Genomic DNA, 23,878 nt, shown 5'->3' on the forward strand with positions numbered 1-23,878 from the left:
AAAAGATTTAGCCTTTAAACCTTACATACACTATCAGTGCATCACAGGTGAGAGGGGAGGGGGAGCTTCACTCCAGGACCTGGCCATGTGTCTTGCGCTGTGCGTTTGACGGCGGATCTTGAAGTGTGGGCAGTGCGCTGTAATTTTCTATAATCGGCACAGATGCTGGTGAGCGCAGGAGAACATTGTGAAATGTGATGTTCGACTGCAACGATTGATGGGCGTGCGGCACATGAGGAGTCTGGTAGATAAAGAGCTTGTTTCTTTTGGGCTCGGCAGGTGCTGGAATATTACCATACAGCTGAGTGCAGGCAGAGACAGCAGGAGTACAATTACCTTAACATTCCCCTCCCTCCCTTTCCACCTCCCTTTAGAGAGAAAAAAAATACCCCTAGTGTCCCACAATAATTCCCCTCTCCACAATAATAAAACAGGCAGCAGAGCGGTATGAGGGGCACGCGTCAGGACTATGAGGCTTTAATTTCTTTTGAAAACTCCAACTGCCCCTTCTCCTCATCTCCCCCCCCCCTCAGAAAAAAAACCCACACGACACCTTTTGAAAAGATTACAGGAAAAGTTATTTTTAAAAAAATAAACAAGTGATTTATTTTTGCATTAAACCGATCTCCAGATAGAATTTAAAACTTAGAATTGAAACTTCTCCCCCTCCCCTTACAAATATCATGTAATAACTGCTCAGTTCTCAATGGCGAGAGTCACACGTCCGATTTATCGAATAATCGACCCCCCCCCCCCCTCACGTTTTGGAAGATGTACGATTATCTATAAATTGGAAATAATTCCACCCCCCCCCACCACCACTGCTCCCCAAACAAACCTATGGCAACGCCTCGGGATAGCTGTAAAGATTATTTTAAATGGAAAGATGGTTTATTTGCACTGAACAAAAATCCGTGTAGTTTTGAGTTGGGTAAGTTAGAAGTGTCAATGGTTACAGAGAATGGCCGGAACTTCTAGAAAGCTGTTCGAGATGGGAGGTAGGTTCCACAAAGTTAATGGAATGACATTAAGTCACATGTGAAACAGGAGCAATGTACAGTTTTGGATGTAATGTTATTAATACTTTACTCCTGCCAACTTTTTTTTTCCGCCTCTGTTCTCCCTCTCTCTCTCTCTCTCTGTCTCTCCATTTGGCTGACCTGGAGGTGTTTGGGCTCTTTGAGTGGGATCAGAGAGGCCCCTGTCAGTGTGATTGACGGAATATCGCACCCGGCGGAACTATATAAAGGGAAAGAGCCGGACTGGGCTTCATTCAAACACAGCAGCAGAGAGAGACAGAGAGAGGAGCTCTTGTAGCTCCCGGAGTCAGCACCAGGAATAAAAGGAGGGGAAAATAGCGCAGAGATACCAGAAACTGGAGAGACATTCTAATTTCTCCTCCTCAATTAGACGCTTGGAGTATTACTTTTAAAAAAAGGTTATTGTATGTGTTATTTTTCCTAAAGCCCAGCCTGTTTTTGGATATTATTTCCCTACTTGGCTATCGTTGGACGGACGCAACTTAAACACAGAATGGCACCAATTCTGCTCTTTTATATCGTTTTCATGCTGCCTTTCCTCCAGGTAAGATACAATTTATATTAACTCCAAATCTGTCTCTCTCCCCCCCACCCCCCCCCCGCTCCTGCTTTTCTCAGCACTTACCCCCCTCCCCTTCTCTTTTTTTTAAAAAAATCTCCCTCCTTGTATGTTTTTTTCTTGTCCAGACTTCTTCGACTGGAATTTTCGAACTGAAAGTTCATTCGTTCACCAGCAGGCAGCCGGACTTGGCTCAAGCCTGTCAGAGGGGGTTGAGGTGCGGCCGCTTCTTCCGGGTCTGTTTGAAACATTACCAGGTTAACATCTCCTCGGAGCCACCGTGCACCTACGGCGCCGGGAACACTCCGGTGCTGAGGGCAGGAAGAGACCTAGTGCGGGACACAGAGCCCATCCGCATACCCTTCCACTTCACATGGCCGGCAAGTATCAGCAGAAGAGCAGCAAGACACCATCAGAATAGGCACCTTTTTTTTTTAAAAAAGGACACTTTACAAAGCAAAACAATACATTTATTGCAAAGTGAAATTAAACTGAATTGGTTTATTTTTTATAAAAATACAATCTTGAACAGATGATAAGAGTGTGAGAATATGCCCTGGGAATTCTTTCTAATGTCTGAAATTGTTCAATGGTGTGTAAAAACAAAATGTTGCAGAGTTCTCTGTTTTCCTTTCAGTTTAAACTTTTGGAATTAACGAGTGATCCGACCGCGATGCATTTAGTGCAGAGAGAGTGCAAGTTTTTATTCGTTATTTTGTTCATGTGTGTGTGTATAAGACACTGAGATCTTGAGCTGTCTGTTAAATGAACAACTTGTCTTTCTGTTTGCAGGGCACTTTCTCTCTCATTATCGAGGTTTGGAATACAGAATCGGGCGAGACCAGTACTGGTAATCTCAGTTCTGAATCTCTTTACTAGGGGGCGCCTTCTTTACTAGTAAACAACCAGCGCTATTCCCCAGTAGACTCTCCTTCTGTTTGTTGGCTTTCCCATTCAGTGTCTCTCTCTCCCCTTTCCCCCGCCCCCATTATCTCACACACCTCCCCACTCCTTTCTCTTTTAACAGATGACCCCGAGAATCTCATCAGCCGCCTGGCCACCGGCCGCCGCCTGGCTATTGGGGAGGACTGGTCCCAGGATGTGCAGAGTGGCGAACAAAGCGAGCTGCGCTACTCTTACCATGTGGTTTGCGAGGAGCATTACTACGGCGAGGGCTGCTCCGACTACTGCCGCCCCAGGGACGACACCTTCGGCCACTACACCTGCGACGAGAGCGGCCAGAGAGTCTGCCTGGCCGGCTGGAAAGGCAACTACTGCTCAGAACGTAAGGATGTCAATCCCAGTGCCCGGGAATGTTTTCTTGCCCGCATGTCTGAGTCACTCGGGGTCATTGCCCACATTGAATAATAGCTGGGAGGTTGGGATCATAAAATGCAACTTTTTTCCAAGTACAAAAACAGAGATTTAATTTTTGTTTTTTAACGTTCTGTTAAATTTCACTCTTGCATTTTTTGCGATTTGAGGGTTGTGTTTTATTCTGCAAATATTACATCTGCCAAAATGTTTTTTGCTGTTGTCATTTTTGTTTGTGTGGGGGGATCTGGATTTTAGGGTTAAATTCAGCTCTAGATTTAGGTTTTCAGTTGGGTCTGAAAGATTGATGGGTGGAGGAGGCTGGGGTTATATATAAATATAATGTATAAAAGGGGGAATCAGTCCATATGAATGAAAGCATATGGTCTGCCTGGTTAACTTATTCAAGTGTGTTAATATAAACCTAGCCTCCTCCCCTTGCTGGGCTGCACAAAGCCATCAGCAGCTGAGGAATAAAATTTGAATAAATTTCACCACATTTTAAAGAGCTTCATTGTCGGGATGGAGAGGGAGGGAACACGCGAATGAAGAATAAGTTGGCATGGAAACTTAACTCCTCAGTCGCAGTTGTTAACACAGGGGCTTTGACTTTGCTGTGCTGCCTCCCCTCTTTAAGGCCTTTTTTATTCTCTTTTACTTAGTGTCCACAGAGAGTGGTTTAATAGGGACACGCGTCCCAAGTCTTTCACTTGCAGGCAGCCAGACAGCTACCATGTGTTATTATTGTTCAGCAGCTCCGTCTGGGTGAACCCAGCTGCTCTTTACAAAATGCCAAAGAACTTGACAAATATACATATATGTGTGCGTCTTAAAAAGTTATCTTTTCTTTCCCCTCCTTCACCCTCCCCCCCCCCCCCCCCCCCTCCCCCCAAACCATTTATTTCACAGCGATTTGCTTGTTGGAGTGCAACGATAATTATGGATACTGTGAAAGACCTGGGGAATGCAAGTGAGTTAAGATTAAATTGCTAACTTTTTAAAAATTCATTCTTGGGGGTGTGGACATCACTGGCAAGATCAGCATTTATTGCCGATCCCTAGTTGCCCTGAGTTTGACACAGCTGAGTGGCTTTCTGGGCGACTTCAGAGGGCAGTTAAGTTGTTGTGACACCTGTAGTCACGTGCAGGCCAGACTGGGGAAGGAGTCAAGTTCCCTTCCCTAAAGGACATCAGTGCAACTGGACCACTTCATGGTCTGTTTCATTAATATCATCTTTTTATTTCCAAATCTTTAAAAACAGAATCCAAATTCTCAAAATGGAAAGATTTAAACTGCCATTCTCTGGATTATAAATCCCGGTAACATAACCATTGAACGAACTACCCCTGTTGGGAAGCTACATGAGTCTACCAAAATGTATATAGGTTCCGAGAGTGTCCATCGTACTTCAGATTGTTCATCTCTAATGCTGGCTGACTGCTGTGCATTTCCGATATTTACTGATTTCATTCCTTATTTATAGTATTCCCATTTTTTCCCAATCTTCCATTAGATTCCAAAGACAGCTGCCTTGGTTGGCGATAATTCTAAAAACATGTTCTTTTCTGCTCCCTTTCCCTCCAGATGCCGCATTGGATGGCAGGGCCGTTTCTGCGATCAGTGTATCCGCTACCCGGGTTGTCTTCACGGCATGTGCCAACAGCCTTGGCAGTGCAATTGCCAGGAGGGCTGGGGTGGTCTGTTCTGCAACCAGGATCTCAACTACTGCACCAACCACAAGCCATGCAAGAATGGAGCCACCTGTACCAACACTGGCCAAGGCAGCTACACCTGTACCTGCAAACCAGGCTTCAGTGGGACCAACTGTGAGATTGAGATCAATGAGTGTGAAAGCAATCCTTGCAAAAATGGAGGGAGCTGCACGGTAGGTGTCCACTGAAACAGGGGTCGACACTTGTGCTGGTCTAATGTTCACTTCCCTGTAACCATTTCATTGCATAACTTTCTTTTCCATAAATTCTGTTAATACTCCCTAATATACTGTGATCTTGGTTGAAAACAAACAGATTATTTGGTCATTGTCACATTACTGTTAGTGGGAGCTTGCTGTGCACAAGTTACTTGCTGGGTTTCCTACATTACAACAGTGACTACACTCTAAAAGTGCTTCATTGTCTGGAGTGGGCTATGGGACATTCTGGGGTTGCGAAAGGTGCTATAAAAATGCAAATGCTTTTCTTTTCTATTGCTGTGATCATGCCTGGTACAATTCCTTTGCAGAATTCAGCTCACCGAATTAGGCGCATTCCTTTTTTATGTCTAACTCTTTTATCTCCTATACTGGACTCTGATGTCCCTCTAATGAATTGTAGTTTGTAATTGACCTGAGCGCGGGTCAGGTTCTGGGTTTCCAATAAGTATAAAGCTTCGTGCAGGTTCTCTTGAAGGCGCAGTGAGATTTTGAGAAGTTAAGACCAGTAAAGTCCCAGTTTCAATCCCTGGTCTGGATTGAGTTTGTTGAAAATTAATGGGGGAACATTGGCTATGGTTACCAACCTCAGTGACTCTTTCGTGAAAGTATATGCGTGGATGTCAGGTTTGGTCAAAGATCACATATCAACAACTTGGCTGAGACACCAGATTTCAGTTGTCACTCTGCAACTGCTTGGGCTTTCGGAAGGTAGTGAGGGGGCATTACATTACATTCTGTAAACTGAGGCCAATTGTAGCTTCACTGTTCCCACTGTGGCTGAAATCCGGTAACTCAGCACAGTCCAGGGATCAAACCTGGGACCTTCCTGATCTCTACTAATGACCACATAAGCTATACCAGTTGCTAAAATCCTTTGCTCTTCTCAGAAGGCAATTCTATCCACTGATGTGAGTTTTTTGTAGAAATAAGTATCGGAATATGTATAGATATTCAATATGATTAAATGTGTAAAGAAATGATTTGCACTTTTGTGCAAATCAGGTTTGCCAGCAACTCCCAATTGGGATTGAAAATTCAATTGTCCCACAAAAAGAATCAAAGGGATGCAAGAACTACTGGAGCCAAAAAGCAAGTTATTCCTTTATCCCGGGCAATTTGTGTTAGTTTGACGGAAGTAGCATCTCTTGTGTCCGCATTCTCCTGTAGAATTTTCTAGTTAAATATTGGGAAGGCCAAAGCTCCTGCCACAAGCTCTGTATCCTTGCCACTGAATTCATCCCGCTCTCCGGCCATTATCTCAGGTTGAAGTCCACCGCTTTGAAAGTATCCACTCCTTACTGGAGTCTTATTTGGCCCCTAGCTGAGCTTCCAATCCCATATCCTCTCCATCATCCATATTCAATTATTCCAATGCATTTCTATCTGTCCCTCCACGAGCTTCAGCTCATCCAAAAATCTGCTGCCTGTATCCACTTCAGACCTAAAAAAAAAGATAGAACAGGTTACTCTCTAAATATAACACTGGAGGTCCAAAGAGACTTGGGGGTCCAGCTGCATTGATCATTAAAATGTCACAGAGGTACAGGAAATAATCACAAAGGTTGATGGAATAATAGAACACAAGGGGGTGGAAGTCATGCTTCAGCTATACAAAGTCCTGGTTAGATCATACCTGGAGCACTGGAGTTCTGAGCACCACACCCGAGGAAGGATATATTGGTCTTGGAGGGAGTGAAGTGTAGATTTACCAGAATGATCCCTGGATTCCAAGAATTAAATTACAAGATGAGATTACACAAACTAAAGTTTTATTTCCTGGAGTTTAGAAGGCTAAGGTGTAATTTGATTGAAGTTTTCGAGATATTAAGGGGAACAGATAGAGAGAAACTATTTCCGCTGGTTGGGAAGTCTGGAACTAGGGGGCATCATCTAAAAATGAGAGCCAGACCTTTTGAGAGTAAAATTAGGAAGCATCTCTACAGACAAGGCTGGTAGAAGTTTGGAACTCTCTTCTACAAATGGCAGTTGATGCCAGATCAATTGTAAATTTTAAATCTGAGATTGATAGATTTTTGTTAACCAAAGTTATTAAGGGATATGGGGCAAAGGTGGGTATATGGCATTAGGTCAAAGAGGTTTGAGGGGCTAAGTAGCCTCATCCTGTTCCTATGTCCCTATGCATCCTTCCTTCCAAGTCCCACTCAATCATCACACCTATGCTCACTGACCTTTAGTCATTGTGCAACGAGATAGGATTAATTAATGACCTCATAGTTAAGGCACCCCTAGGTAGCAGTGATCATAATATGATTGAAATTTACATTTAGTTTGAGGGAGAGAAGAGTGGATCCAAGACCAGTATTTTAAATTCAAATAAGGGCAATTGTGAAGGCATGAAAGCAGAGCTAGCTAAAGTAAACTGGCAAATTAGGTTAAGGGATAGGTCAATAGAGATGCAGTGGCAGACATTTAAGGGGATATTTCAGAATACACAGAATAGATACATTTCAATGAGAGAAAAATTCCAAACAGGGTGGTGGGGGTGGGGAGGGACCCGCCATCCTTGTTTAACTAAAACAGTTAAAGATAGTATCAAACTTAAAGAAGAAGCCTATAATTGCACAGGTGGCAGGTCAGAAGATTGGACAGAATATAAAAAACAGCAAAGATTGACTAAAATATTGATAACGAAGGTAACAGAGTACGAGAGAAAACTAGCTAGAAGTATAAAGACAGATAGAGTTCCTATAGACATTTAAAAAAGAAGAGTTAACAAAGTGAACGTTGGTCCTATAGAAAGTGAGTATGGGGAATTAATAATGGATGATCAGGAGATGGCAGATGAATTAAACAGGTTTTCACTATTGAGGCTACAAGTAACATTCCAGTATTAGCTGAAAGTCAGTAAATGGAAGGGAGGGAGGAAGTCAAGAAAATTACAATCACTGGGGAAGTGGTACTGAACAAATTGTTGGAGCTGAGGGCTGACAAGTCCCCTAGTCCTGATGGACTTCATCCTAGGGTCTTAAAAGAAGCGGCTAATGAGATAGTTGATGCGTTTGTTTTAATTTTCAAAATTTCGCTAGATTCAGAGAAGGTTCCACTAGACTGGAAAATAGCAAATGTAGTTCCTTTATTCAAAGAGGGAGGGAGACAGAAAGCAGGAAACTACAGGCCAGTGAGTTTAACATTTGTCTTAAGGAAAATGTGAGAAGCTATTATTAAAGAGGGCACTTAGAAAAATTGAAGATAATCAGGCAGAGTCGACATGGTTTTGTTTAAAGGAAATCATGTTTAACCAATTTATTGGAGTTCTTTGAGGGAGTTACATGTGCTGTGGATGAAGGGGAACCGGTGGATGTATTGTACTTAGATTTCCAGAAGGCATTTGATAAGGTACCACATCAAAGGTTATTGCAAAAAATGAAAGCTCATGTTGTAGGGGGTAACATATTGGCATGGATAGAAGTTTGGCGAGCTAACAGGAAACAGAGAATAGGCATAAATGGGTCATTTTCTGGTTGGCAAGATGTAACGAATGGTGTGCCAGAGAGATCAATGCTGGGGCCTCAACGTTTTACAACTTATATAACTGACTTAGATGAAGGGACCGAAGGTATGGTTGCTAAATTTGCTGATGACACAAAGATAGGCAGGAAAGTAGGTTGAAAGGAGGCTACAAAGGGATATAGATAGGTTAAGTGAGTGGGCAAAAATCTGGCCGATGGAGTATAATGTGGGAAAATGCAAAGTTGCCCATTTTGGCATAAAGAATAAAAAAGAAGCATATTATCTAAATCGTGAGAGATTGCAGAGCTCTGAGATGCAGAGAGATCTGGGTGTCCTAGTGCATAAATCGCAAAAGGTTAGCATGCAGGTACAGCGCGTAATTAGGAAAGCTAATAGAATGTTATCGTTTATCGCGAGGGGAATTGAATACAGAAGTAGAGAGGTTATGCTTCAGCTATACAGGGCATTGGTGAGACCACATCTGGAGTATTGTGTACAGTACTGGTCTCTTTATTTAAGGAAAGATGTAAATGCGTTGGAAGCAGTTCAGAGATGGTTTACTAGACTGATACCTGGAATGGGAGGGCTATCTTATGAGGAAAGATTGGACAGTCTAGGCTTGTATCCACTGGAATTTAGAGTAAGAGGTGACTTGATTGAAACATATAAGATCCTGAGGGGTCTTGACGGTGCATGTGGAAAGGATGTTTCCCGTTGTGGGACAATCTAGAACTAGGGGTCACTATTTAAAAATAAGGAGTCACCCATTTAAGACCGAGATGAGGAGAAATTTTTTCTCTGAGGTTCGTGAGTCTTTGGAACTCTCTTCCTTAAAAGGCGATGGAAGCAGAGTCTTTGAATATTTTTAAGGCAGAGGTAGATAGATTCTTGATAAGCAAGGGGGTGGAAGGTTATCGGGGGTAGGTGGAAATGTGGAGAAACCAGTTCAGATATTAACTTACTGAATGGCGGAGCAGGCTCGAGGGGCTGAGTGGCCTACTCCTGCTCCTAATTCATATGTTCGTATGACTTATATTAGCTCCTGGTCCAGCAATGCATCCAATTTTAAAATTCTCATCCACGTGTTCAAATCCATTCATGGCCTCTCCCCTCCCTATCTTTTGTAACCTCCTCCAGCCCTACAACCCTAACCACTATGCTACTACACTCTATACTGCAGGCTACTGTTGGTTGGAATGGATACTAAATTTTACACATACACTTTAAGATACTAGTCAAAACTACCCCAATGAAAGAAGCAGTAAAGAGCTAAATGCATTTTTTTGTGAAAACTTAATTTTGCTTTGATTCCTCATCTGTGATATCTTCAGTTATTATCTTCCCTTTATTCACATCGTCTCCTGAAGGTGCAGACTTGTGCCGGGGGTCTTAGGAATAGAGCAACATTAAGAATAGGAATGGACCATTCAGCCTATCAAGGCAGCTCTGCCATTCAATTAGATTCTGGCTAATCTGTACCTCAGCTCCATATTCCTGTCTTTTATCCCTCAATAACTTTTACCCAACAAAAATCAAAGTCTTGAAAGCTCCAGTTGACCGCCCAGCAGCCACAGCCCTTTGGAGATCTCCAAAATCCTTTGCATAGTAAAATGCTTCTTTTCGCTCCTGGATGGCATAGATCTAATTTTGAGATGATGTACCCCTTGTTTTTGATTTTCCCATTGAGGAAATAGTTACTTGCACAGGCTCTGCACCATTCGTCATGTATGAGCCGAGGTGGTGAATGTTGGCTGAGCATCTAACCAAAGGAGTGGGGAATGAGTACCGATCCTGTGTCCACCCAATGTCCATGCATGCACTTTCCAGCAGGAGTCACCACGTAGTGATCAGGATGAGGAATCTCCCTAGTTTGAGGGCACTGGACATGGTGGTTAGTTGTGGGCTGGCAACCCAGGGGTCGTGACCTCAAATCTGACACTGAATTCATGGGGCTAGTGTGAAAACTGTTGGATTGTCACGATAAACCAGTTTGTTCACTATTGCCCTTCATGGAAGGGAACTTGCTACTCCCACCTCCGGGCTCACTTGTGCCCTCCCCACCGCCCCCCCCACCCCCCCAACCCATCCCCAACTCCAGTAAGCTATTTAATTGTACAATTGCTTGATTAACTGGGTGGTGGCCATAAATGTGACCCTTTCCAGTGTCCGAGAACAAAAAAAATGACTTCAGTAGATTGAACCTTAGGTATTTCATCTTATTACTAAACTTGCCCCATATTCTCTCCACAACAAAGACTGCCTACTCCCAGCCATCACTAACTTTCACCTTACCTCTGCCCAGCTTGTGCTGAAACCCTTATCCATCCTTTTCCATCTCCAGACTCAATCACTCCAATGCCCTCTTAGCCTCCCTCCCATCCTCCACCCTCTTATCCTTCAGCTTATTCAAAACTATGCTCACCCAACTTCCCATGTTCTCAATAACTTACATTAATACCTGATACTCTAATGCCATTGAGTTAACATTTTCATCTTTGTTTTTAATTCCCTCTAAGGCCTCACCTCTATCTATGTAACCTCTTCCAGTGCTACACGCCTCTCCCAATGCTCCTTTCCTGACCATTTGTGTATTGTCTCTCCCTTTGTGCCTCCATTGGTGCTAGTGCCTTCAGCTGCCTAGCTCCCACTCTCTGGAATTCTCTCCCTAAACTCTTCCCTTTCTCCACATACACTCCTCCTTTAAGACCCTTCTGAAAACCCACTTGCTTGATCAAGCTTTTCAACGCTCCTCCTAATCTCTCCTTCTTGGGATCGGTCTCCATTTTCTTCTTGTGCTTCCATAAAGCATCTTGGGCCAACTTGTGTAGGTTAAAGGTGCTATATAAATGCCAGCTGCTGTTGTTGTAACGGCACCGAATCTGAAGAGTGACTCCAGTGCTCCGCTGTGAGGGGCTCCAATGCTCTGCTTCATGGGGTGGCCAGAGCTGGGCTTTTTCATGTTCATGGTAATTCTGCCATAGCATGTGGCAGATGCCTGGAGCTTCCCTATTGCAGAGCAGGCGAGATCTGGCAATGAGATCTTCCTCACGGTGGGTGCCATTAGTGCAGACCTGCAGCAGATTTCCAGTGTGTTCCATCAGCTGGGGGAATGGAAGATTGAAAGTGGTGAATGGACATCACTGGGAGACTTCATTATGGAAAAAACAAATAAGTCTGTATAATAACTTAATATCCCAGAGTGTAGTTTTCCTTCAGATTTGAAAATCTTGAATGTAAGCTGGCCTCATTTTCTCACTGCCCCTTTCTCTCACAGGCTTAGGGGTTCATTTTAACTCTTAGTGACAGCATAGAATGGACAATATCGACTGGCATCCTGACATACACCCGCAGGATTCAGTTTTTCATTCAAATTGAAGAGTGTGAAGAGACTGGTAGCTAACCTAAAAGGGAATTTCAAAGTCTTCGATAGGCATATAATTAGTAAATGGGTGGTAAAAGATGGAGTGGGGCTGAATAGGAACTAAAAAGGGGGATTTACTCATGGAGGCAAGGGGAATAGCTGAGGTATTAAATGAATACTTTGCATCTATCTTTACCAAGGAAGAAGATGCAAAGATGACAGTGAGAAGAGGTAATTAACACACTAGAAAGATTTAAACTTGATAAGGAGGAGGTATTGGATGGGTTATAAAGATAAACCCAGCAACTACAGGCCAGTCAGTTTAACTTCGGTGGTGGGGGAACTTCTAGAAACAATAATTTGGGACAAATGCGGGTTAATTAAGGAAAGCCAGCACACATTTGTGAAGGCAAAATCATGGTTAACTAGTTTGCTGGAGTTTTTTGAAAAGGTAACAACGAGAGTTGATGTGGAGTACATGGACTTCCAAAAGGTGTTTGATAAAATGCCGCACAACAGACTTGTGAGCAGAGAGTAGTGGTTAATGGATGTTTCTCGGGTAGTGGTTAATGGATGTTTTTCGGACTGAAAGAAGGTTTGTAGTGGAGTTCCCTAGGGGTCTGTGTTAGGACCCTTGCTGTTCCTGATATATATTAATTACCTAGACCTTGGTGTACAGGGCACAGTTTCAATATTTGCGGATGGTAGGAAACTTGGAAGCATTGTGAACTGTGAGGAGGATAGTGTTGAACCTCAAAAGGACATAGACAGGTTGGTGGAATGGGCGGACAAGTGGCAGACGAAGTTCAATGCGGAGAATTATGAAGTGATTCATTTTGATAGGAAGAACATGGAGAGACAATATTAGTACAACTCTAAAGGGGGTGCAGGAGCAGAGAGACCTGGGTGTATATGTGCATAAGTCATTGAAAGTGGCAGGACAGGTTGAGAGAGTGGTTAATAAAGCATACAGTGTCCTGGGCTTTATTAATAGCGGCATAGAGTATAAGAGCAAGGAAGTTATGTTAAAATTGTATTATACACTGACTCGACCTCAACAGGGGTATTGCATCCAGTTCTGGGCACTGCACTTTAGGAAAGATGTGAAGGCATTGGAGAGAGTACAGAAAAGATTCATGAGAATGGTTCCAGGGATGGGGAACTTCATTACGAGGATAGATTGGAGAAGTTGGGACAGTTTTCCTTGAAGAAGAGAAGGCTGAGAGCAGATTTGATAGAGGTATTCAAAATTATGAGGGGTCTGGATAGAGTAGATGGGGAGAAACTGTGAAAGGATCATGAACAAGAGGGCACAGGTTTAAGGTAATTGGCAAAAGAAGAAATATTTTTCATGCAGCGAGTGGTTAGGATCTGGAATACACTGCCTGAGAGTGTGGGGGAGGCAGGTTCAATTGAGGCATTCAAAAGAGAATTGGATAGTTAGCTGAAAAGGAAGAATGTACAGGGTTACAGGGAGAAGGCAGGGGAATGGCACTGAGTGAATTGCTCATTCGGAGAGCTGGTACAGACACAATGGGCTGAATGGCCTCCATCTGTACTGTAACAGTTCTGTGATTCAAATGAACAAAAAGGAAAATTGGGCAAGCTGTATATCAGGCAGCTAATCTGAGATTGCCTGCTTTACAATAAATCACCTCCTGACTCCCCGCAGGCACATCTACTAGGTGCAAGTCAGGAGTGTGATGGAATACCCTCCACTTGCCTGGATGAGTGCAGCTCCAACAACACTCAAGAAGCTCGACACCATCCAGGACAAAGCAGCCCGCTTGATTGGCACCCCATCCACCACCTTCAACATTCACTCCCTACACCACCGACGCACATCTAAAAGATGCACTGCAGCAACTCACCAAGGCTTCTTTCGACAGCACCTTCCAAACACGCAACCTGTACCACCTAGAAGAAAAGGCAGCAGACACATGGGAACACCATCACCTGCAAGTTCCCCTCCAAGTCACACAACATCCTGACTTGGAACTATGTAATTGTTCCTTCACTGTCGCTGGGTCACAATCCTGGAACGCCCTCCCTAACAGCACTGTGGGTGTACCTACACCACAGGGACTGCAGCAGTTCAAGAAGGCAGCTCACCACCACCTTCCCGAGGGCAATTAGGGATGGGCAATAAATGCTGGCTTTGCCAGCGACGCCCACATCCCAAGAACAAATTCTTAATAGTTAAAATTCACCTTTAGTTTCTTATCTGTTGGCAGTTCAACAGGTCAGCTGGTCAACCAGTATTTTAGTGCACCAATGTGTGGGGCAGAAGCTTGATCTTCCAATGTTACTGAGATACCAATCCGAGCAGGAGAGTTTCATCTGTTGCCTTTTTTTATTAAAATAAAACCACCCAGTTCTCTGAAGGGAATTGGTGGGGGCAGGGGGAAATTAGACAAACCACTGACTCATCTCCTGTGCCTCTTACTGGGCTATTCCTTGCATAGGCCTGGAGACAGGTGTGATACCAGGCCTCTCAGCTGTGAGGGTCTGTGTGGAGTGTGGAAAGGGACAGAATGTCATCACCTCTGTCTTGTCTTCCTTCCCTAACCTGGGTACATTGAGGCCAATTTTAGTAGCACCTGCGTTGGCCCAGCTGTAATCAGCTAATGAGTGATTGGCCTTGGGATTATTTTTATTAATTCACGGGATTTGGATGTCGAGGCCGGCATTTATTGCCCATCCCTGGTTGCCCTTGCGAAGGTGGTGGTGAGCCGCCTTCTTGAACCACTGCAGTCCTTGTGGTGTAAGTGCTCCCACAGTGCAGCTAGTTCGGGTGTTCCAGGATTTTGACCCAGTGACAGTGAAGGAACGGTGATATTCCACGCCAGGAAGGTGAGTGACCTGGAGGGGAACTTGCAGGTGGTGGTGTTCTCATGCGTCTACTGCCCTTGTCCTTCTAGGTGGTAGAGATCGTGGGTTTGGGAGGTGCTGTTGAAGGAGCCTTGGTGAGTTTATGCAGTGAATCTTGCAGATGGTACATACTGCTGTCACTCTGAGTGATTAAAGGTGGTGGATGGGGTGCCGATCAAACGGGCTGCTATGTCACGAGATTCTTGATTGTTATTGGAGCCGCACTCAACCAGGCAAGTGGGGAATATTCCATCACATTCTTGTATTGTGGACAGGCTTTGGGGAGTCACGAGATGAGTCACTTGTAGCAGAATTCCCAGCCTCTGATTTACTCTTGTAGCCACATTATTTACGTGGCTGGTCCAGTTATGTTTCTGGTTAATGGTAATCCCCAGGATGTTGTTGGTGGGGAATTTGATGGTGGTAATACCATTGAATGTCAAGGTGAGGTGGTTAGACACTCTCTTGTTGGAGATAGTCATTGTCTGTCATTTGTGTGGCATGAATGTTACTTGCCATTTATCAACCCAAATCTTGCTGCAGGTGGGCATGGACTGCTTCATTATCCGAGGAGTTGCAAATGGGACTGAACACTGTGCAATCATTAGCAAATATCCCAACCTCTGACCTTGTGATGGAGGGATGGCCATTGATGAAGCAGCTGAGGATGGCTGGGCCTAGGATATTACCCTGAGGAACTCTTGCAGTGATGTCCTGGGGCAGAAATGATTGACCTCCAATAACCATAACCATCTTCCTTTGTGCTAGGTTCGATGCCAACCAGTGGACAGTTTTCCCCCCCGATTCCCATTGACTTCAATTTTGTTAGGGCTCCTTGATGCCATACTCAGTCAAATGCTGCCTTGATGTCAAGGGCAGTCACCCTTACATCACGCCTGGAATTCAGCTCTTTTGTCCATCCTTAGAGCAAGGATGTAATGGGGTTTAGTGCCAAGTGACCCTGGCGGAACTCAAATTGAGCGTCGCTGAGCAGGTTATTGCTGAGTAACTGCTGCTTGATAGCGCTGTCAATGATCCTTTCCATCATTTTGCTGATGATTGAGAGTAGACTGATGGGGTGGTATTTGGCTGGGTTGGATTTGTCCTGCTTTTTGTGGACAGGACATACCTGGGCAATTTTCCACATTGTCAGGTAGATGCCAATGTTGTAGCTGCACTTGGAACAGCTTGGCTAGGGGCACAACTAGTTTTGAAGCACTGTAGCCGGGAAGTTGTTGGGGCCTATAACCTTTGATATATCCAGTGCGCCCAGATGTTTCTTGGTGTTATGTGGAGTGAATCGAATTGGCTGAAGATTGCTTTCTGTGATGGTGGAGACCTCAGGAGGAGGCCGAGATGGATCATCCACTCGGTTGCAAACGTTTCAACTTGTCTTTTGCACTCACGTGTGGGGCTCTGCCATCATTGAAGAAGGGGATGTTTGTTGAGCCTCCTCCTCCTGTTAGTTGTTTAATTGTCCACCATGCGACTGAATGTGGCAGAACTGCAGAGCTTTGATCTGATCCATTGGTTGAGATTGCTCGCTCTGTCTATAGCATGCTGCTTCTGCTGCCTAACATGCATGTAGTCCATGTTGTAGCTTCACTAGATTGGCACCTCATTTTCAGGTGTGCCTGGTGTTGCTCCTGGCATGCTCTCCTATATTCATTGATCCAGGTTCAGTCCCCTGGCTGATGGTAATGATGGAGTGAGGGATATGCCAGGCCATGAGGTTACAGATTGTGGTTGAATGCAATTCTGCTGATGATGGCCACAGCGCCTCTTGGATATCCAGTTTTGAGATGCTAGTTCTGTTCTCAGTCTATCCCATTTAGGAACATAAGAAATAGGAGCAGGAGTAGACCATTTGGTGCCTCGAGGCTGCTTCCGCCATTCGATACAATCATGGCTGATCTTTGGCCTTAACTCCACTTTCCTGCCCACTTCCCATATCCCTCGATTCCCTGAGAGATCAAAAATCTGCCTATCTCAGCTTTAAATATATTCAATGATGGAGCATCCACAACCCTCTGGAGTAGACAACTCCAAAGATTCACATTCCTCTGAGGGAAGAAATTTCTCCTCATCTCAGTCCTAAATGATTGGCTCCTTATGCTGAGACTCTGCCCCCGTGTTCTAGATTCTCCAGCCAGGGGAAACAACTTCTCAGTGTCTACCCTGTCAAGCCCCTTCATACAAGAATCTTGTTCATTTCAATGAGATCATGCCTTATTCTTCTAAACTCCTGAGAATATAGACCCAATTTACTCAGTCTCTCATCATAGGACAACTGTCTCGTCCCAGGGACCAATCTAGATAACCTTCGCTGCATTGCCTTCAAGGCAAGTATGCATTTCCTTAAATACGGAGACCAAAACTGCACACAGCATTCCTGGTGTGGTCTCACCAAAGCCTTGTACAATTTGTAATAAGACTTCTTTATTCTTATACCCCAATCCCCTAGCAATAATGGCCAACATGTCATTTGCCTTCCTAATTGCTTGCTAACTTTCTCTGATTCTTGCACGAGTACACCCAAGTCCCTCTGAACATCACGTTTCACGTCTTTTGAAAAATGTTCTGCTTTTCTATTCTTACGACCAAAGTGAATAACTTCACACTTCCCCACATTATACTCCATCTGCCACCTTGTTGCCCATTCACTTAACCTGTCTATATCTCTTTGTATCCTCCTCACAGCTTACATTCCCACCTAGCTTTGTATTGTCAGAAAACTGAGATACATTACTCTCTGTCTCTTCGTCTCATGCATTAATTTAGCGCATAACACGATGTAGGGTGTCCTGAGTGTGAAGATGGGACTTCGCCATAAGGAGTGTGCAGTGGTAACTCCTGCCAATACTGACGAGGACGGATGTATCTCCACCAGGTAGCTTGGTAAGGATGAGGTCAAGTTGGTTTTTCCCTCATGTTGGTTCTCTCACCAACTACTACAAGCCCAGCCTGCAGGTCTTGGCCATTCTTGGTGATGGACATTGATGTCCCCCCACCCAGAGTACATTCTGTGCCCTTGTTGCCCTCTGTGCCTCTTCCAAGGCATGTTGAACTTGGAAGAGTACTGATTCATCAGCTGAGGGAGGGTGGGAGTGGGTAATCAGCATTTCCTTGCCCATGTTTGACCTGATGCCATGACTCTGGAGTCAATGTTAAGGATTCCCAGGGCCACTTCCTTCTGACTGTATACCACTGTGCCACTACCTCTGGTGGGTCTGTCCTGCTGGTGAGACAGGAAATACCTAGCAATGGTGATGGAGGGGTCTGAGACCTTGGCTGAAAGGTATGATTTTGTGAGTATGATCAGTCTGGGACAGTGCTTCCAATTTTGGCTCAATTCCCCAGATGTATATTATGTATGTATTGTATATATTAGATCTATTTTAATGACTTAGACTTGGTGTGCAGGGCACAATTTCCAACTTTGCTGATGACACAATACTTAGAATTGAGAACTGTGAGAGGGATAGTGATAAACTTCTAAACTTCAAGAGGACAAGTGGCAGATAAAATTTAATGCGGAGAAGTATGAAGTGATAAATTTTGGCAGGAAGAATGAGGGGAGGCAATACAAAATAAAGGATACAATTCTAAAGCTGGTGGAGGAACAGAGGGACCTGCAAGTGTATGTACACAAATCATTGAAGATGGCAGGGCAGGTTGAGAAAGTGGTTAATAAGGCATATGGGATCCTGGGCTTTATAAATAGAGGCAAAGGGTACAAAAGCAAGGAAGTTATGATGAACCTTTACAAAACACTGGTTCGGCCTCAACTGGAGTATTGTGTCCAATTCTGGGCGACACACTTCAGGAAGGATGTGAAGGCTTTAGAGAGGGTGAAGAAAAGATTTACAAGAAAGGTTCCAAGGATGAGGGACTTCAGATACATGGATAGATTGGAGAAGCTGGGACTGTTCTCCTTAGAGACGAGAAGGTTGAGAGGAGATTTGATAGAGGAGCTCAAAATCATGACGGATCTGAACAGAGTAGTTAGGGAGGAACTGTTCCCATGTTCCCATTGGCAGCAGGGTTGAGAACCAGAAGATACCGAATGGCAAAAGAACCAAAGGCGACATGAGAACAAAGAACAGTACAGCACAGTAACAGGCCATTCAGCCCTCCAAGCCTGTGCCGATCTTGATGCCTGCCTAAACTAAAACCTTCTGCACTTCCGGGATCCGTATCCCTCTATTCCCATCCTATTCATGTATTTGTCAAGATGCCTCTTAAACGTCGCTATCGTATCTGCTTCCACCACCTCCCCCGGCAGCAAGTTCCATGCACTCACCACCCTCTGTGTAAAAAAAAAACTTGCCTCGCACATCCCCTCTCACCTTAAGCCTATGAGGAAAAACCTTTTTGCGCAGCGAGTGGTTAGGATTCAGAATGTACCGTCTGAGAGTATGGTGGAGACAGATTCAGTCATAGTGTTCAAAAGAGAATTGGATAATCAGCTGAACAGAAAAGTTTTGCAGGGCTATAAGGGAAAGGTGGGGAAATGCCTCTATCGACATTGCTCTTGCAGAGAACCAGCATGGACTTGACAATACAAATTGCCTCCTTTTGTGCTGTAACCATTCTGTGCAGTTCTATGTTAATAAGGAGGACTTTGCAGGATGTGCCTTTGTCGCATCCAAATCCAGTGTTTCAGTCGATGCCCGAATGGTCCATTCAGTGTTATTCTTATTATACTTTGTTGTAACAGTTTGGTACAACTGAGACGCTTACTGGGCCTTTTCAGAGGGCAGTTAAGAGTCAACCACATTGCTGTGGGTCTGGAGTCACATGTAGGCCAGACCAGGTAGATATGGCAGATTTCCTTCCCTAAAGAACATTAGTGATCCAGATGTTTTTTTTAAAATAATACATTAGTTACCTGCTCATTAATAAGCCTTTTATTCCAGATTCATCTAATGAACTGAGTTTAAATTCCACAGCTGCCATGGGATTTGAACTCATGTCTCTGGATTATTAATCCAGATCTTTGGATTATTAGCTCCAGTAACATAACCAGTAGGCTACAATTTCCTGTAATCGTCTTTAGTAACACTCCATTTACCACTGAGCCGTCAGTATGGTCTTGTGATATATAGATAGAAATGAATTTTAAAAATGTTAATGCTGTGCACAGAATTAATACCAATGCAGGGGCTGTCTTCTCACTTGCTATTCCTTAACTACACATTTATTCGTCCATTTTCTCAACCTTGTCCCTTGACTGTTGTGGGGCAGTTGCAAGCCATCCCATACTTCACCTAATTGACCATTCTTCATCTGTGAGCCTGACCCTTTTAGTGTCAGCAGACTGTTCAACCATAGAGTGCATCACAGCCAAGCCTGATCTTGTCCTCAGCTAATGTCCTCACTCGGGGCCATTTTCCAGCAGTGGTCTCTGAATAGAATCAAGGGTAGGAATCCTGACTGATATTTTCTGCTCCCCACCCCTAGTTTAGAGATGCTGTGCCCAATTATAGAGACCCTATTCTTGCCCTGGAAAACATTAATTAATTCAGCACAGACCTGGGATTGAACCGTCTGTTCTGCACCGCTCAATAAAACAGCATTTATGCATTTACCAATTAAGTCAGCAGACCTTCTTACTCTATTTCTAATTCACTTTGAGGAAATTGTAAATTATGAAAAAAACACATACATGCCCGTTCTTCCCTGTGCAAACAAATAGACCCAAGGGGAGCTTAGATTCAAATTCATAGTGACCAATGCTATAAAATGGGGCCTACTGAATACTTAACTTGCTGAAGCTTTCTGATCGCAGGTCCCTCATTAACACACATCTCTTTAGATCTGCTGATTTTTTTTTTGGCTGCCAAGATGACGATCGTTGCTGCTGGAAAATCGGGCATTTTCCTACTTTAGGCATCCAGTGTCAACAGCAATCATTCCGAGGAAAAGCATGAGTTCAGCATCTCCGGTCAAGTACAGGATGGGTTAATGATCCCGGGCCGGGTACAGGATGGGTTAATGATCTCGGGCCGGGTACGGGATGGGTTAATGATTCCGGGTCGGGTACGGGATGGGTTAATGATTCCGGGTCGGGTACGGGCTGGGTTAATGATTCCGGGCCGGGTACGGACTGGGTTAATGATCTCGGGCCGGGTACGGACTGGGTTAATGATCTCGGGCCGGGTACGGGATGGGTTAATGATCTCGGGCCGGGGACGGGATGGGTTAATGATCCCGGGTTAGGTACGGGATGGGTTATTGATTCCGGGTCGGGTACGGGCTGGGTTAATGATTCCGGGTCGGGTACGGGATGGGTTAATGATCCCGGGTTGGGTACGGGATGGGTTAATGATCTCAGGTCGGGTACGGGCTGGGTTAATGATTCCGGGTCGGGTACGGGATGGGTTAATGATCCCGGGTTGGGTACGGGATGGGTTAATGATCCCGGGTTGGGTACGGGATGGGTTAATGATCTCAGGTCTGGTACGGGATGGGTTAATGATCTCAGGTCGGGTACAGGATGGGTTAATGATCCCGGGTCGGGTACAGGATGGGTTAATGATCAGTTAAGGGTCACAGGTTGAGTACAGCATAAGTTAAAGATCCCAGGTAATGTATAGCATGTGGTTGATGTATGTTTAGGGTGCTTGTACTGTGCCTTGACCTTGGGAGATATTTCCTTGGTTTCCTATTTGTATTGAAATTCTGGACCTGTCTTTTCTAAGCATGTGTGTGATTCAGTGTCAGATCTGAGTGTGTACCTTCACTTTGTGTGTCTGAATTCCATCTCAGTAAGAGCATCTACCTGTTGTACCTCCGCCGTGCACCATTTCCCACTCTCTCTTTTGCCTTCTATGAATGAAAGTGACAATTCTTTTCAGTAATATTCCATCATTTCTCTCTCTGGCTTGTGCGGGTCGTAATCCTTCCCTTGTCGTGTCTGTGCTGCTGCTCTGGCCGAAGTCAGATATTGTACTTGGGGCCTTCCAGGTCTGAATGGCTCGGCATCTTCCCACAAAGTGCATTTACTAGTGAGCCATTTGATAAAGCCCTGAGCTCGGCAACATGCACCAAATTCTAGGCAGTTTTGCGTTGAGTCACACTTTGCCATGGCACCGATGACCGCAGCACACTACCCCACTGTACTGCTGTTTCTATAACGACCAATTTCCATCTTTGTGTTAAACCTTAGTAGAATGACTCCCTGTCTTTTTCCCTCCTCAAACACTGAAAAGGATTGAAATATCCTACCCAATTATATTGCATTTGGAAATAAACAGTTTAATTACATTCTCTTTCTGTTTATGGCAATCTTGTAGGATCTAGAGAACAATTATACATGCACCTGTCCCCAAGGATTCTATGGCAAGAACTGTGAGGTCAGTGCCATGACTTGTGCTGATGCTCCATGCTTTAATGGAGGCTCCTGCAATGAGAAGCCTCACCGGGGTTATAGCTGCCGCTGCCCCATTGGCTTCACTGGTTCCAACTGCGAGAAGAAGATTGACCGTTGTACCAGCAACCCATGTGCGAATGGTAAAGTATTAGTGTCAATTATTGGTCACACCCTCTGCTCCCCACCCCCTATGCCTTTCCCCATTCCCAGCTCTACCAAATTGTATTTTTTGTGTTTGCTCTAACCCACCCTTCCTGTTAAAAGGATACTGCTTGGACCTTGGCCGGAGTTTCATCTGCCGTTGCCGGACAGGATTCACTGGCCCAAGATGTAAGATCAACATGGATGATTGTGCCAAGGATCCATGTGCCAATGGAGGCACCTGTATTGATGGTGTCAACTCCTTTAGTTGCAGCTGCACCCTTGGCTATGGTGGGAAGGACTGCAGCATTCGCATGGATGCCTGTAGTAGCAACCCGTGCAGAAACAAAGGTGTTTGTTATACTCATTACACTGGCCATGTCTGTGAGTGCCCGGCTGGATTTATGGGACGCAACTGCGAGTTTCATGTGAAGCCCACTGGCCCTACTGAGGTGGAAAACCCTTTCCCTGTGGCCCTTGCCATCTCCTTTGCTTTGGGCCTTGTCACTCTCACCCTGGTGGTGTTTGCCGCAATGGTGATTCTGAAGCACTTCCGGAAAAACCAGGACGGCCGGAATGCCGTGCGGAACGACTTGGAGACCATCAACAACCTGTCGGACTATCAGAAGGAGAAGGAGGCTTTCATTATCTCCACGGGGCAATTCAAGGTTTCCAACAAAGATGCTGAATTGAGCAGCGATTGTCTGACTGACAAATTTAACTGTAAACAGAAACTTCATCCAATGGATTACAATCTGGCTGGGGAACTGAAGGAGGAACAGCCTTTCAAAGAGAATATTGAAAAGTGAGTGTCGTGCTTAAGTACTCTCCAGCATTATTCCTGGTGCTTGTATAATGTTGGAGATTTTCTGCAGTAGCAGACAATGGAAGTCTAATGTGCCTCCACCTTTCCCCCCCCACCCCTTTTATCCCTTTCAGTAAGAAATCTGAATGCCTGTCATCCTCCAACCCCCCAATATCATTTCAGAAGGAGGGATTGTATCATCCAATGTACATTATGCCTGAGCGGGTGGAACCGTGTATATTCGCAACTGAGGTAAGTCTTCACTGCTTCTGGAGTTGAAGGTAAGGGTCACGGGAATTCAACGAGAAGCTCCAGTGGGACCTACGACAAGGACAGACCACCATTGCACCATGCCTAATCATTTTGTCCTTTCCTCCCTTTTTGCAGGTATGAAATCCATCTCCTCAGATGTAGACGCTCAAGCTTCCCCTGTTTCTGAATGTTTACAGATTTATTGGGACATTACGGGGTTTTGTATTCCTGTATTTAATATTTATTCATGCTGCTCATTTTTGGAATGGATAACCTCTTTATTGTTTTTATATATATATATATATATATGTATGTGTATATATATATATATATATATATAAAACCATTTTTGTACCTGGCTTCTGGATAATGAAGAATGCCTGCTGACATCTCTTTGAAAGCTGGGAAACCTTTGCACTATTTTCAATGGCGAAGTCATTCCTACAAAATCTGCATGCCAAGGACTGAAAATGGGAGGGGTGGGTGGTACAAAAAGGCAGGACCTTTTGAACCAATGGTGGCCAAGAATTCTCAAACGATCTATACTGTATGTGTGCTATTCCCTTCAGTAATAAGCATTGAGTACAAGTGGCGGTATCATATCGTAACATGGTGCCCATAATCTCGCAGGGCTGCTACTCTTCAGGTCAGTGCTCTTCTCTCTGCATTGGACTCTTTTTTTTTTTCTCTATATGACTGACAAAGCTACAGTATTTGCAAGAACCTATTCTAAACAGCGGAACAGGGGACACGTA

At 44.5% G+C, this 23,878-nt stretch overlaps 1 protein-coding gene across 1 annotated transcript; it reads left to right on the forward strand.

Moving 5' to 3' along the window:
* Positions 1–1,287: 1,287 nt before the first annotated feature.
* dlc (deltaC) lies at positions 1,288–23,811 on the forward strand. Its single transcript, XM_068019159.1, has 10 exons — positions 1,288–1,584; positions 1,728–1,979; positions 2,392–2,449; positions 2,627–2,884; positions 3,823–3,883; positions 4,499–4,799; positions 21,849–22,065; positions 22,190–22,871; positions 23,006–23,123; positions 23,259–23,811. The coding sequence occupies exons 1-10, from the start codon at positions 1,534–1,536 to the stop codon at positions 23,262–23,264; spliced, it is 2,004 nt and encodes a 667-aa protein (XP_067875260.1). The 5' UTR covers positions 1,288–1,533; the 3' UTR covers positions 23,265–23,811.
* Positions 23,812–23,878: the final 67 nt, after the last annotated feature.

Source organism: Heterodontus francisci, chromosome 40 (assembly GCF_036365525.1).
Source record: "Heterodontus francisci isolate sHetFra1 chromosome 40, sHetFra1.hap1, whole genome shotgun sequence".
Classification (NCBI taxonomy): Eukaryota; Metazoa; Chordata; class Chondrichthyes; order Heterodontiformes; family Heterodontidae; genus Heterodontus; species Heterodontus francisci.